The 14785-nt window shown below is 38.5% G+C and overlaps 1 protein-coding gene across 7 annotated transcripts in view; it reads right to left on the minus strand.

Moving 5' to 3' along the window:
• The window catches only part of phactr4b (phosphatase and actin regulator 4b), a 41653-nt gene that overhangs the window by 12811 nt on the left and 14057 nt on the right, over nucleotides 1-14785 (minus strand). For 4 of the 7 annotated variants that reach the window (XM_088327358.1, XM_088327355.1, XM_088327357.1 and 1 more), the window contains 4 exons: nucleotides 3871-4038; nucleotides 3536-3616; nucleotides 2421-2918; nucleotides 386-730 (listed from right to left, as the gene is read on the minus strand). In XM_088327358.1, the coding sequence (XP_088183484.1) occupies nucleotides 386-730; nucleotides 2421-2918; nucleotides 3536-3616; nucleotides 3871-4038 (1092 nt within the window). Of the gene's footprint in view, nucleotides 1-385; nucleotides 731-2420; nucleotides 2919-3535; nucleotides 3617-3870; nucleotides 4039-11540; nucleotides 11772-14785 lie in introns of those variants that run through there. The other 3 variants (XM_088327359.1, XM_088327353.1, XM_088327354.1) reach the window with 2 other exon arrangements.

The following is a 14785-nucleotide window of genomic DNA, read 5'->3' on the forward strand; positions in this document are numbered from 1 at the left end:
AGAGAAATGTTAGAGAATAAGAAAACGGAAAGTCGTCCTGAAAGATATAAATGCAAAAAAGCAGAATGAAGGAAAACAACCCCCTGGTGTATTTGATGATTGAATTTGAGGGGCATGAATAAATACATTGTAAAATTTATGTTGGTATTATATTAATAGTTTATGTTGTCAATAAATTATTTTATTCAACAACGTTTGACACAATTCTTAGTTTGAGCAGAGAAAAACAGAAAATCTGATATTGATTTTTTTATAAAAAATTAGGACTGCGCATTATATACACAAGTGCGCGTTATACAGAAATACATAGAGTACACCATTTTAAAATGATATTTCACCAGGCATCAGATAACAGGAGGAAAAAAATGCAAAGTAAAGATCTTACCTAACATGCCAGGATTTCCCCTATTCAACGGCTTGGGCGGCGGCAGAGGTGGCTGTTTTGTGCTCTGAGCGGTAGAAGAGGATGCTGCAGACGAAGACTGTTGTGTCGTCGCACTGGCAGAGGAAACGTTCCTTGTAGGCTTCGGTGCAACAGTCACAGAAGGAGGGAGGGATTGGTACTGGGCCGGGTTGTGGTTTGATGGCGGGCGAGATGGCACCTCGCTGCCTGGTTCAGGCGTGGAGCTAATCAACCATTTCGGAGGCATGACGGACTGTTTAGGTGGCAGAGGTTCACGAAGGGTGTCCTTTAGTGCTTCAGAGTCAGGAACAAAATGGCTCCCTGAATCTATGGCAACAAGAAAAAATTGAAATTATTCATCATATCAGAAGCTTAATATGAGTAGAGGGAAGCTAGACATGAGCAAAAATGTTGAAGAAAAATGTTTGCTTCAAGTTTAACACTGCAAGCATAAATAGTAAAGAGACTAAAATGAAAAGAATTATATTATCTTAGCCGCAACAATAAACAGTAAAGATGCACCAAAATGGAGAGATTGTTCAATGTAACAGCTACAAGCCATCATTTTTTTTATCATAACCAGCCACATTTAGTCAAAGTAGAATGAACTTGCTTGGTTTTTTTTTAATATTAGATCTCTCAGCAGTTTTACTTTTTCTGCATCACGTGACTGTCAGACAGGATTTTTGAAGAATGTAAATACCTTATTTGTCATGTTATTATCATTTAATTCATGAAACATTGCAGTCACTTTTGTGCATTTATCATTTTTTACTGAATCAAATCAAATTCAACTCAAATTGATTTGTAAAGCACTTCTCAGGCAATAAATTGCCATCCAAGGTTCTGTATAAAAACATTCAGGGCACAATAAAACGATAAAGTAATTAAAAACCCTCCTTATCATCAGCTAACAACCCAAAACACTTAATACACAGACGCACACAAAGGTTAAAATACAATCAAAACAAAATAAATACTAAGAGAAATAAGATAAGATTATGGCAAGATACAGACTAACCAAGTTTTCAATCAAGCATTTTACCTTTTTTAGTTTCGGGCCCAAATTTTCACTTTGTTATCCCTAATTAACAGCATACGTGGCGACAATTACCACCCACTAACACCACTCTCAGCCAGCCCTAGATCATGGTCCTCGTGCAATCTTTTAAAACTCCCATGCCATACTTCAAAGCTGAAACTATAAACTCTTCCACATCAAGCAGCCTCTGCATCTCTCACTGTTTTTCATTTCAGAGTGAGTGTCAACAAGCATTTTCCTTTAAGGGTGTAATTCGCTCAACTGTTATGTCTATATTTGAATGCTACACACAACTAAATGGTAAATGGTCTGCATTTATATAGCGCTTTTCAAGTCAATGAAGACCTCCCAAAGCGCTTTAAAATGTGCTTTGCACTTGCCAATTCACACACACACTCACACACCAATAGTATGTCTTCAAGGCAAGGCGCCGACCTGCTTATTGGGGGCATTAGGGATTCAGTGTCTTGCCCAAGGACACTTCGACATATAACACGGAGGAGCCGGGAATCGAACCTGGAGGAGCGCTTTAGCTCCTGAGCTAATTTATTGCTCATTTATCAAACACGGAAGAATAAGAATACTAATTTAAAGGGCCCCTTTTGGCGACAAATTCTCTCTAGTAAGAGCCCTTACACTGATTACCAGTGTAATGTTGCTTAAACCCAATTAATTGTGTGTCTTTGCCACTTATCACAGTGTTAAACAGCTTTACGTTGTTAGAATTAAAGGGCAACGAACAGTAGACCAATCGTGCCACATTAATTAGGAGAGGAGATGAGAGAACTGGCTATTCCCCAACTGAATAGGAAGATAGAGCAAGACTCTAGAGAGCTGTTAGGAGCCAGTGTCTAACTGAGAAGACAGTACCAGCAAAGCAACTACCTTCAAAACATTTGCATGATGTCATCGTGTGAAACTTCCACATTCCTTTCCAAGATTAACTTGATGACTGGGATTGCACAAGCGACTCACCTCTACGGGCCCTTCCCTCCTCAGCAGATGCGTGTCTGGGAAGCGTAGGCTTCCAGTCGACATCAGTTTGGCGACTCCTCCTACCGTCCTCTGATGGCGCTTTCTGCAGACCAGGCCTCCTCTGTCCATCATCAGCGGGAAACTGACCTCCACTTCTACTTTCATCCATTTGATTGTGAATCTGTCCATGCCATGTCGAATTAGATTTCCACTCTGTCTCGCCATGTCCTCGGGGCCCTGCTATACCACTCCCTCTCTGCCCTTCTTCTGGAGCGCCAGAACCCCTGGAGCTTGAAACTCTTCGCCGCTCTCCATTCGGGGGGGATCGGCCCCTGTGGTCGTCTGATTGAGCCAGCCAAGTAGGGTTTATCCTAAAGTCTGAATCAGAGTGCAATCGGCCTTGGTTGCTCCTTCCAGCAACGCCCCCTCCACTCATTGGCAAAGTGTGGCCATTTTTCACAAAGGGCTGCTTCAGGCTTTGAGCTGCTCCATCTGCATCTGAAAGAGGACAACATTTCAATCGTCCCTTAATGTAATTTACTTGATACTGTTGGAATGACTGATGACATTCATTGATGCTTTGCCTATTAAATTTCATTAACATTTCAGTAATTTACCGGAAAGCTTTCAGGATATCGAAAATTATAGATGGATAAGTTGCTTCTTCAGGAGCAAAAATCAATGATTCCATTTATTTTTCTCATCATAAAAGCTTAACCATGTAGCAGTGTGTGATAGTGAAGGAGCAGCTCTAGGTTTGATAAAATGGGCTTCTGCAGAACAGCAGGGCTGTGCATTGCATGTGGCCCTTTCAAAACCAATTTGCTGCAGGGCACCATTTGTTCCACTTTCTTGGCCCTGTATAGTTGTAACTAAACAGATATTAAACTACATTTAAAAAAAAACAAGGCGGCAAGCAAGGTGAAAGGACTTTTGACATTTTCTAAATATGTCTCAGACACCTGCAGGATGGGAGTACAGCGTTCCTGTTATTATATAACCCTGACTTCACTTTGCCGACTGTGTGGGTGTGATAGCCCCAGCAGTGCTACACTATAGATACAGCTAATACAGACAGTGCTGTGCAAAGATCAGATGAATCAGAGAACTTGTACCGTTGTCTGGAAGTTCTTTCAGCAGTCCTTGATCTATAAGCTCCTGCCGGGTACGCCGTGTCGACATCCTCCTCTCCAATTCTGTCACAGCCGCAAAGATATAAAAGCTCATTACAAACACAACTATGGTATCAATCAGTTGAATGTTCAACAAGGCAAGTTTGGACAAACACAAAAATACATAAGCGTAATCATTATTCAACCTGGTTCTCAGTTTTGCCGAGTGGGACCATACATACGGTGCGGGATTAAAAACGCCAAACAAATTAGGTTTGGGGAAGCAGTGGTAACCTCAGCCAAAAAAAATAAAAAATAAAAAGATTCAAATAATTAACCTTCGGATGCCTCCTTGAATTTCTCGCTGCTTTTCTTCTTGCGCCACTTCCATGGCTTGAAGATCTTCCCAAGACTAGAGAACTTGCCCTTGCGCTTTGGGGGAGGGGTGCCGTCTCCCGTGCTGCTCGACTCTCCCACCGTGCTTTGGTGCTGCTCACTTTCATCATCTGAAACAGAAGCAAGAACATCAACCAAAGAAGTTAATTTTGCCTTTCTGGAAATCCTAAATTTCCTTTGTGTATCAGATGTTGCTATAAATACACCCTAAATTTGTTTTGTCCGCCTTTCAAAAAAAGCTTCATCAACATTTGAATTAAGCTTCTAAGATCAACAGTCTTTTAAGCTGCCCAAGATTCAACATTACCTGTATTTATCCTATATCAACATTGAAAGATATTTCCAATTATATTCTGTATCCATTTGCATCCAAGCATTGGAGAAATTTAATCCAAAAATAAAACCAATTATGAGAAAAGTTGATCATCACACTGGAACTCACACAATGTTTTTGCATTAGTAACAGCAGAATAAAGCAGCATGTATAGATTGAACATGCATAGTAAGAGCTACAGCAAATAAACACAACTGAGAATCCAAAACACCTTGCTTTGATTTCATCTAACAAAAGTAAAGTAAATCTAAAATGTAAAAGTATACAATTCTGCATTTCGGAGATGACTGACTCCAAAGTAAAGTGTATTCAGATAATCCATCTGTTATTGTTTCAAGATGCTGTTGACAAAGGAGATTTTGACTTGGCCACATCCCGAAGATAGGAAAAATAGTAGATTTAAAAATGATTCACTTTTTTAAAATGAAGACTGTAGAATTTTAAATAAGACGCCGGGGTCCCCAACCTGGTGCATGTGGGCACCTGGTAGCCCCCTAAAAGCACCCGAGTAGCCCGTGGACTTTATGTTAGAGTAAATTTGATTTCCAATTGACATGTTTTAGTTGATCACTTAAGTTCTAATAGAAACAACCTGGTAACGATATCGTAAAAACAGTCATAAGATATTTAAGAAATGCGTATTAAATTGAAAGCCTTACTGGCCAATCAGTAACAAAAAGTAGATCTCCGCTTAAAAGGTTGTTGACGCCGGGGTCTATAGGTTGGCGTGTACAAGGCTACCAGAACCAAAGAAACATCAATTTTGTTTTGTTGTTATTACATTTCAAGAAATCCATTGAGGCCTTGAAATTAGAACCATAATCCACATAGCAGTGAAAGAAAATACCATTAAGTGGATATATGTTAAAATAAAGTAGGACTCAGCACTGTGAAAGATACTGAACTCAAGATACTTTATACCCTGCCACAAAAAAAGTTCAAATTAGTTACTGCACAGCACAGCCTTTGTTTTAGTCTTTGATCAAAACTTTCCAAACTGGTATCAAACGTATTAGGAACTAATAACAATCAAACTGTTAGAATACACAAAATCGAAAACAGGGGAACGATAGATTTCCAGAAGAGGCTGCAATAATCAGGAAATTTTACCCAAGGTCAACTGCTGCATTTACAAAGAGAACAAAATGTATTCTTACTAAATACCATTTTTATCTTGAGCTTAGTGGTCTTGAGGACTGAGTGTGCTTTGGCAGGGTGATGCACAGAGCTCATGGACACTCCACATATCCACACTTAATAAGAGAGGTCTGACTCTGACGCTCTGCAAAAGTTCAATAACATTCCTTGGTGTGGCTAGTACCTTATCAGTTTTCCAGCTCTAAGAGCCTCAATAGAGTAAGTACACACATGGATTATGTCAGGGCGAATGACTGTTAATATGGTACAATACAGTATGTTGCATGATTTAGGGATAGTAACTTGCCAACAATAATTACATTTGATGCATATTTGATTGGCAACAAAAACAAACAAAAATAAAAAGACACACTGTAAACGAGTTACTGCTGAATTCGTAAGGCGTGTGTTTAGTGCACTGCTGCCTGTTTCAACATTAAGGCCCATACATATACACAGGACGCTAATGCCTTGCACTCTCGTTCTAATATCTTAAATCTTAAAACGCTGGGGATTTGGATTACAGAACTCTGTAAAATGGACGTTTTGTACAGCCTGCTACATGCTCAGCTCTCTGGCTTTGCTTTAGTTTTCCATATCAAAATACGTATGCTCAACATTGTGAAAAACAATCTACAGAGTAGGAACAAAACGTGCTACCCAACAAAAGCAATGGAGGGGTTTGAGTGTTTCCTGCAGTTACTTCTCAGCAGGTCTGCAACAGTCAGTTTGACGATAAGCGAATACATTGTTATAATATTTCAGCATGGAGGCCAGGACTGAGTCAACATGATCTCATTATCAAATGTTTCATCATATTTGCTCATTCCTACTGAAATACTAAAATTTGGTCTTCTGATATGAACAAGATATGCTCAAAGATATTTTAATTTGTTGACAGATTCTGGCTCTCCGTGGTTGATGATGATGTTTGTGGCGATACCTTGGGGATCGTTGTGGTCATTATTTTTGTTTTTTTCTAGGCATAAGCTACTTAGCCCATGTGACAAACAAAACAGTGCGCAACACCGGCACATTGGACCCATAAGGTTAAGGGATCCGTGAACCACAACCCGAAGTGTTAGCCTGTAAACATTAGCCAGGTCTGCTAGTACCTAGGCTAGTATGAACTTCAGAGAAATTGTCCTGTAGGTAAAGGCTTGGTAGATTCAGTCTCGACAATGGTTTCTTTCTACTTTATTATGTGCAAAATGAAAATTAAGCAACCGCGTTGTGTACAAACTTTCCAACCAGTAAAAGTCAGCTTTGCGAACCTCGCCTTACTTTTGACGCAAGCGCGATGACATCTTCCTTTTTTGCATTATTTGTTTTGTTTTTCTTTCACCTGAAACCAAAAATGCTCTTTTGGTCATTTTCGTTTGAAAAGGTTCCAGTGCCTAAAATTCAATCCACCTGTAGTTTTAAGTAAACTTATCCAAATAGGAAGTAGAGCTGTGGGTTGTCAATAAGGTACCGTACAATAAAAAAAGGTTAGAAAACAAAAAGACAAAAATAGCAGTCTACTATTTCTTTTCACAAAACCAAAAATAGCCCTCCTCTTTTAATTTAAAACACAAAGATATTCTGGTCTTGAGAAGCAGATACTTCTACCTGGAGAGTGGATGTTAAGTGTCCAACTTCCATAGTGGCGCGTTTTACAACAGCATGCCATTGGAAAGTGCTGATCCTGAATTCAAACGACTGGTTGGATCCCAAAAGTTAAATCACTACAAAAAAGGTGGGATAGACGTAGGTAATTTAATCAAATCAGAAGTACTCCAGGTCCTAGGAATGTCTCCAAGCCGAGGAACTCCACTTGAAATTGGCATTGTACAGTCTTGATGATTTAAACCAGCGGGCAATAGATCCGAATAAGTCGCTGCGGTCCGAATATTTGTCACACGGCCGACTGCAGTCACAATGGCTCAGCTGAAGCAAGCCAAGCAGGATAAAAGCGGGCTGTGCCCAGCCAGCACACACTACGCCACTGCAGAGGTGACGATTACACAGCTCCTGTAGAAGGCACTCTAAATTACAGAACGATGACTAAATCCTTTCAAGACAGGCACTCTAGCGCGATTGTTACATCTTTCTAAAATATCCCAAAAACACAAAACCAGGCGCAACTCATCGAAATTTGATTTCCGATTCAAGAACATGGAAAAAGCTTTTAGTTGTAGATAGATGAAAAAAATACATATTTTGCAGCCCTAGTTTGATCAAACAAGGGACTGAAATGAGAGCAATGGGTAAAGTGAACACTGAAGTGGAAGAGTGAAGGGAAACACTGGGAGGAAACGCCACTCCGCCCTGATTCTGTGACAGAACAAAGACAATCTCTTCCCCTGGAAAACCACAGCACAAGCTCCTGCAAAGCTCAGTCACATCAAGTTTAGTGACGCTAACTCACTGACATTGATTACTACTCCATGGTAGCATATTAACGTAAGATGCACACAATTTCTGCACCAAAATTGAATTATCAGGTGTAGGAAATAACAATAAAAAAAGGCTTCTCAAAGAACGAGGTTGTGATGAAGCCGTGTAAAGCTGGCCTTCACTTGGGGGGAGTTTGTGCACAGAGCGGCTGTTTATTTTTCAAAAAGAATATGCAAATTACTCACAAAACAGCACAGCCAAGCTTTTTACCGACAAGATATTTTCTCTAAAGTTCGTGTGTGGCTCAACTTCCATTTTTCTGAAACGGCTAGCAAGACTTTGGCTAATGTTTGCATGATAACACTATAAAGTTATCTGTCTCCAGTTAAGCAGTTTGACATCAATATTGTCAACTATCAATCAACGTTGTATTTGACATTTAATCCGATCATTTCCAAAATCAACTGGCTGGCGCTAAGCTTAATATTTGCCGATGGCGAATACATGAGTGTGACCAAATGCCAAGAAAAAAATCTACATTTGAAAGATAGAAGACTGTTCAGTGCAGCAGCTTCAAGTTAATCTTCATTATAACCACTTTACTCAAAGTACTTCAGACCAATGAAACTTTTCATGTTATTTACATTTTAGCTCTCTCCGCAGTTTTACACCATCTGTTGCAATTCTTCTCATCAAAGATTTTTTTCAAAGACTTTTTAAAACCTTTTTGATTTAATGAGAATTTAATAAAAGTATTTGAAATTAGCATCTTGTAATATGCCAGTCGTTAAATTATTATTACGTATATTCCGGACTATAAGACACACCTAAAACCTCAAATTGGGCAGAAAAATGAATGTGTGCCTTTATCCGGTGCGCTTTACATACGGCTAAAACTGAAAATGCATACTGATAAATGATCATATTTGAGCAATTAATAATCGGTCGAAAAATATCGCTGACCACAATTGCATAACAATGGTGGCAATGGGGACCGAACCCGGATGGCGACAGTGAGACCACTGAATCCTTACCACTGGCCCGTTAGTGACATAGATGGCATATGAAAATGCATTATCACAATATTTTTTGTCACAGTATCAGAAATGAGTGATGGAGAATGGAGAAAAGTAAGTGATTAAAACTCAGCATAAAATATTGTTTCACTTTTTTCAGCTCAAACAAAGCATTGTAAGTGACAGAATGCCTTTTGGTGTGTCATCTGTGTCCCAAAAGGTCTAGTGGGTAGGATACGGCGCCCTCCTTGACCCGATCCGGGTTTAATTCCCACTGCAATAGATATTTTGCAACTGTGATCAGCAATATATTTTCACCAAAAATATCAATGCACAAATACGGTATTTAATTATTTTTGTGCAACCCTGGCCCCTGCTGTAGTTTTATTTTTGTGCTCCTTATAGTCTGGTGTGCTCTTTGCATAATGTATAAAAAAAAAAGACTTTTTTTTTTTGCTTATAATCCGGCACACCTTATAGTGCAGTGAATTGATTTGTTTTGTTTAGCAAGTCAGAGCAAAATAAATGTGTTTTTCTTTTTGTTAGTATTTCTGTGCTGCTGTCTTGGCCAAGTGCATCACAATTCACAATTGGACCCAGATTTTCATTTTGGTGTGTCCCTAACTAACATAACCTGCCAGTGTATAACGTGTCACTCTTAAACTAGACAGCAGTTCTGGTTGTTGTGCTGTGTAATCAGAAGCTGAAGAGATAAGGCGCTGGAAGCAGGAAACACAGAGGCGTGTGAATATCGGAGGCCACACCCAATGGACACATAAACACATGGGAGGAAGGTGGGTTTCCTTCTGACCTCATGGTTTTATGAGTCATGAAAGCTTTAATCAGGTGAGCAAGTGTTTGCTACGGATTCATGCATGGGAACAAAAAAAATAAAAAAACACGCTGGCTTTGAAACAATGTGCTAAGCAATCCTTCAGGATCCCTTGCATAACAACTAAACTGCATAAAGACCAAGCCATTGTGAAAGAAGATTATGATCCTTAAATTAACCTCATTCACTTAACCAATACGATCCCGGAGCACAAAAACATAACTACCGTAGGTTGTGATAAAAATCAAGTAATTCCAATATTAAACAAATTTAAAAAAAAATTAAAAAAAAAAAACCAAATCTTCCGGACGATGAGACGTACCTGGTTATAAAGAGCACCATCAAAAAAATCCCCATGTGAGATATTTAAAATTTTAAAAACGTATTTCATAGAACATACATTTTTAGATAATCTGATTTCACAACTAAATTGACTTAATTCGTTCGTAAACGGCTAACAACTGTAGAAGCATTTTCAAGCATTGCTGATTTTATTTACTGTATTTTCAGTTCACAAGGCAAACTTTCTAACTTCTGGAAATGTTTTGTTTTGTGGGTGCACCTCATAGTCCGAAAAGTAAGGTACAGTACTGTCAAAAGTAACAGTAATGTTGAATTTGAACCTGAGATAAAGCAACGATGTAGTCGGGGCAGAAAATATTATATTAGGACAAGAGTAAGCCCAAAAAAGGTTCTGGTGAAAATATTCATTTTCAGTAAAAGGAAGGTCATCAACATTTTTTCCAATACAAATTCTAACTGGAAACTTTTTGAACAGTCTCAATGTGGATTTTTCTTAAACAACTGGAGCTACACCATATATTTTAAGACAAAACTTAAGACACCGCCAAAACCGCTCTCCAGACAAAAGCTCAAATTTCAGCACATTTCATTTCATGTGAGAGGTTTGATGATTTAATCAAATCTATGAAATGATAATAATGCCAGAGCCTGTGTCCCATATAAATATTTTTTTACACGGCATCAAATTAGTCTCTCTCCCGCAGTTACTTAGGAGTGTTGAAGCTCATTTTGAATGTCATTTTTGTCCTTAATAGTTCTTTCAAAACAAGGTGCAAACAAAGTTTTTTTGTAAAAATGTGACAAAAAACAGCCAAAGAGGATACCAAAATATTTATCTTCAGTGTGCAGAGTGTGCAAGCCCTGTGTATAGCTCCGTCCATTCCTACCGCTACCCTATCAAATTGCTCTAGGTGCTTTATTAGAGCTTCTGGGTATTTAAAGTTTGTTATGTGGCTTTTTATTATAACGTGTCTAACCAATCCACATACATTTCTTAATGAGCCTCCATATAAAGGATTATTTAGCGATTTACAGCTGTTGTTGTGACACCTTGACTGTAAACTGTAGTTAAATTTATGTCCTATATATACTGGACCGAACCTTGAAATCAATTAGTAATGTCTCGTCTTCACACGTGTGATAATCAGCTCTGTTATAAACAAATGATTAAGTAATCATGCAAGTTTAATAATATCATTGAGCCATATCTACTAATGAAAAGAACCATAGGTTCCCGACTCCTGCTATATAGGATCAGTGGGTAAGCTGCACCATCTGTAGATTGAACTTCTGTAAAGAAAAACATTCTTTTCAGCATTCACATTTATAGTAAACATTATGTTAAACATCCAGTCGAAATGAATGTTAAGTGTCCAACACACGCGCAACTACTTGAAAACACAGCTGACATTCCTCCACGTGATCCCAGTGATTTAACATTCCTTGAAGTGGTAACTTGAAGGGGAAACAGAAGAGAGGGAGGGAGGCAACCATGCAGTTCTTGTTGAAAAACGAATAACTAACCAGGACTTCACTCTCTGTAGAAACTTCACAAAAAAACACTTTTTTGTGTCCAAAAATAGCGACGACAAGATGAGTGCAGAAACTCACCGCCTTTGTTACGTTGTATTGGTTCTTGAGCTGGGGTCTCTACACTGGGACCCTGTCCCATGATACCCCCCCTACGGGGCCTCCACCTGTCCTAAGTTCAAATGTGCACAACCTGGCCCGACATAAGGCTGCACCGTGGTCTTGCCTTTTCATAAATGTCCAAGTATCCCGAAGCTCACGTTCTTTCTTTCTCCTTCTCACCGTTCCTCTTGTCTAGCCTTACTCAATTCCTTTCAGTACTTCCCTCCCTCCCTCTTTCAATCTCCTCAAGTCCTTCCCTCCCTGCAGGAGCTGGACTCCCTCTCCACAACTGACCCTCCCTCATTGGCTCATAGCGCAGGTCAGTATTTAGTGAGAGATGCCAACCATTCTTGGGAGAGCTCAGTTATGTTTTAAACAAGGCGAGTGAGCCAGTGTGTAGGGCGATTGAACATATCCAAGATGAAAACACAGATGATGCGGCTTCCTACATAAACAGCACTTTATTCACTTTATTGTTCAGCCTGGAAAAATTGGCCAGGACAAGGGTTTAAAACTAATTGTCGAGGAGTTTCTGGGGGAAGAGTTCTCATTATCAAGCCTGTGAATTTGTAATCTAATTTACAGGGACAGATAGTGTAACTGAGCTCTGTCAATTGAGGTAAATAATATAATCTCACCCGATTCAAAGCGTCAGAGATACTATATGAAACATGATTAGATAAATTACCTAATAATGTTTACAACAAGTCTAGTGTTTACAGTAGAGGTTAACAACATTTTTTAAGCTGAAAAAATACATCTTTGTTACGGATTAGAGTGAAGGGCGACCATTTTGATAAGCAATTCTGAATTAGTTTGGTTATTGTGTCAGTACTATTAATTCCATCATGTTAGTACCATTTGTTACTATGTTATCATGTTATAACTAGGCTTTTTAATTCAGAACAGGGATAAAAAAAGAAGACGTGTGAAACAACCACAGGAGCAACTGACAGCCTAATTCTGAGAGGGTGTGTTCAAAGTTATTTAAAATTGATCATGTTAGTTTCAAACAAGGCGAGTGGTCCAGTATGTAGGGCAATGGATGCATGGAAACCCCGGAAGATGCGCTCTCACGTAAACATTACTTTATTTGTTGCTTGTTCAGTCTAGCAAAACTGGCCAGGATAAGTGTGTGAAACAAAATGTCGAGATGTCACAGGGGGAAAAGTACTCATTAACAAGTCTGTAAATTTGTAATCTCATTTGCATGGACAGATAATGTAACTGAGAACTGTCAATGCACATCAATTATATAATCACACCAGTTTCAGTGTGTCAGATGCACCTAAAAAAAACATATTGGCCAAAATATGAAAGAGTGCCTTGTATACTGGAAAATACCAGTTGAAAATTTATATTTACAATTAAATGAGGGTGCATATGGTAACTATATTGCCTTTGAGAAACATACAGAGTGGTCTTTGAGTGCCCTCTAGTGGTTAACATGTTAATTGTTTGTTGCTGAAAGGAACAAAAGAGAAGAAGAACAGAACTACAATGGCAGCTCAATCGCCAACTTTCGAATGCTCATTGCAAATCTTCTTTTGTTATTGATTTAGGCAATAATTTTACTTAAGTATGAAACATTGTGATTACTTGAATGACGATTTTTTTTCATCGTCATTTTTTGGTACAAAATTACGTACTCCTTTTTGATTTGTTAAATTATTTTGCATACAGTAACTGTTCTGCGTTTGGGGAAAATAAATTGGTCTTTGAGTGCCATCTTGTGGTTAACTTGTTAATTGTTGCTAAAATTAATTTTAGGGGTGAAACAAGATAATCTTAACTTATGGACAAAATATTTTATTTTAAATGCATTAATTTTTTTATGCAACCTTAGCTCTTACTGTAGTTTTTATTCCGTGCATCTTAATATATATAAAAAAAATTAGATCCCAAAATAATATATTTGGGGGTACGCCTAATAATCCTGTGCGCCTTATAATGCAGGAAATGTGGTGCATATGAAATAATGTGGTTTGTTGACATGGCATCCAACCTATTTGCAATTCTAGTGTTTATACTTAAAAAGACGTTTGAAACTGGGAAATACTTTGTATTGATTCGCATTTCTGAAAATATTTTGTTATCATATTAGTACATTTTGTTACCATTTACCATTATCGGATGTATAATTCAGAACAGGGCTAAAATACTCTAAAATAATCACAGACATATATGATAGGCTAATTCTATGAAGATGTATCCAGAGTTAAGAATTGATCATGTATTTAAAGACACTGATTATGTAAATAATATGTTCTGTTCAGTAAGAGAAGACACTACCAATATAAAACACTTTTCTTTCTGTTTTTTCATAGTTTCTAATTTCACATTCCCTGCAAAATCACATTGACCCATCATTGGTGAGCTAATTTTGGAACCGGTCTACGCAAGGACTACCAAAATGTTACTTGGGGGATACCAGCCTGCAGACATTGCACTGTTGTCCGCTGATTTATCAAATGTAGCTCAGCCTACTCATTACAGCCCAACACAGTTTATCGTACGTGTTCAACTGTCACATAATCATTCTTAAGACTTAGCTTAAAGTACTAGTTAAAATACTCTCCCCCAAAACTGCATTAGGATTATTATAGTGCACAGAGGGTAAGAAAACTGGGTGCAGCAGGGGGATATGCACCCCAATAATGCAATTTTATTCCTTGTGTCTTCAAAAAAAAAAAACGTCCAAATTGTCCTCAAAGGACTTTTAAGCACTGAGCTGTGTCATTATGCCTAGATTGGGTTTTCTTAAGAGTTTGGCTGCATCTCATCTGCTTCTAAATGATGGCGAGCTAGTGTGTGCGTGAGTGTGTATGTGCATGTGTAGTCAACAGAGTTCCTCTTTTCTTTTTGTGCCCCACATACAGCCTCCACACTGGGCCAGATTCCAGAAAGAGCTGAGCCAATCCGCATGAGCCCAGAACCTGTTGGCCTGACCTGGATACCAGGCTGGGCCAAACTTCACCGAATGGGCACACTGAAGCAAGTTTTTGCTATAAAGGACGTGCATTTTGCATGCACACCCAGACATTGTCTTGCATTCTTTAAAGCTGAGTCATTTGTTTAAACCATGGTTGCACATAAAAGAATTGTATATCTTTTACAAGAGGTCCATCTTTGTCGCAGGGGTAAGCTTAACTATAGTTGAAAAAACATAAATTATTTTGATAAAGAAATTTGAACAAAAATAGTGTTAAAGGAAAATAAATAAG

Source organism: Urocampus carinirostris, chromosome 2, assembly GCF_059441175.1.
Source record: "Urocampus carinirostris isolate Australia breed hairy pipefish chromosome 2, RoL_Ucar_1.0, whole genome shotgun sequence".
In the NCBI taxonomy this organism is placed as follows: domain Eukaryota; kingdom Metazoa; phylum Chordata; class Actinopteri; order Syngnathiformes; family Syngnathidae; genus Urocampus; species Urocampus carinirostris.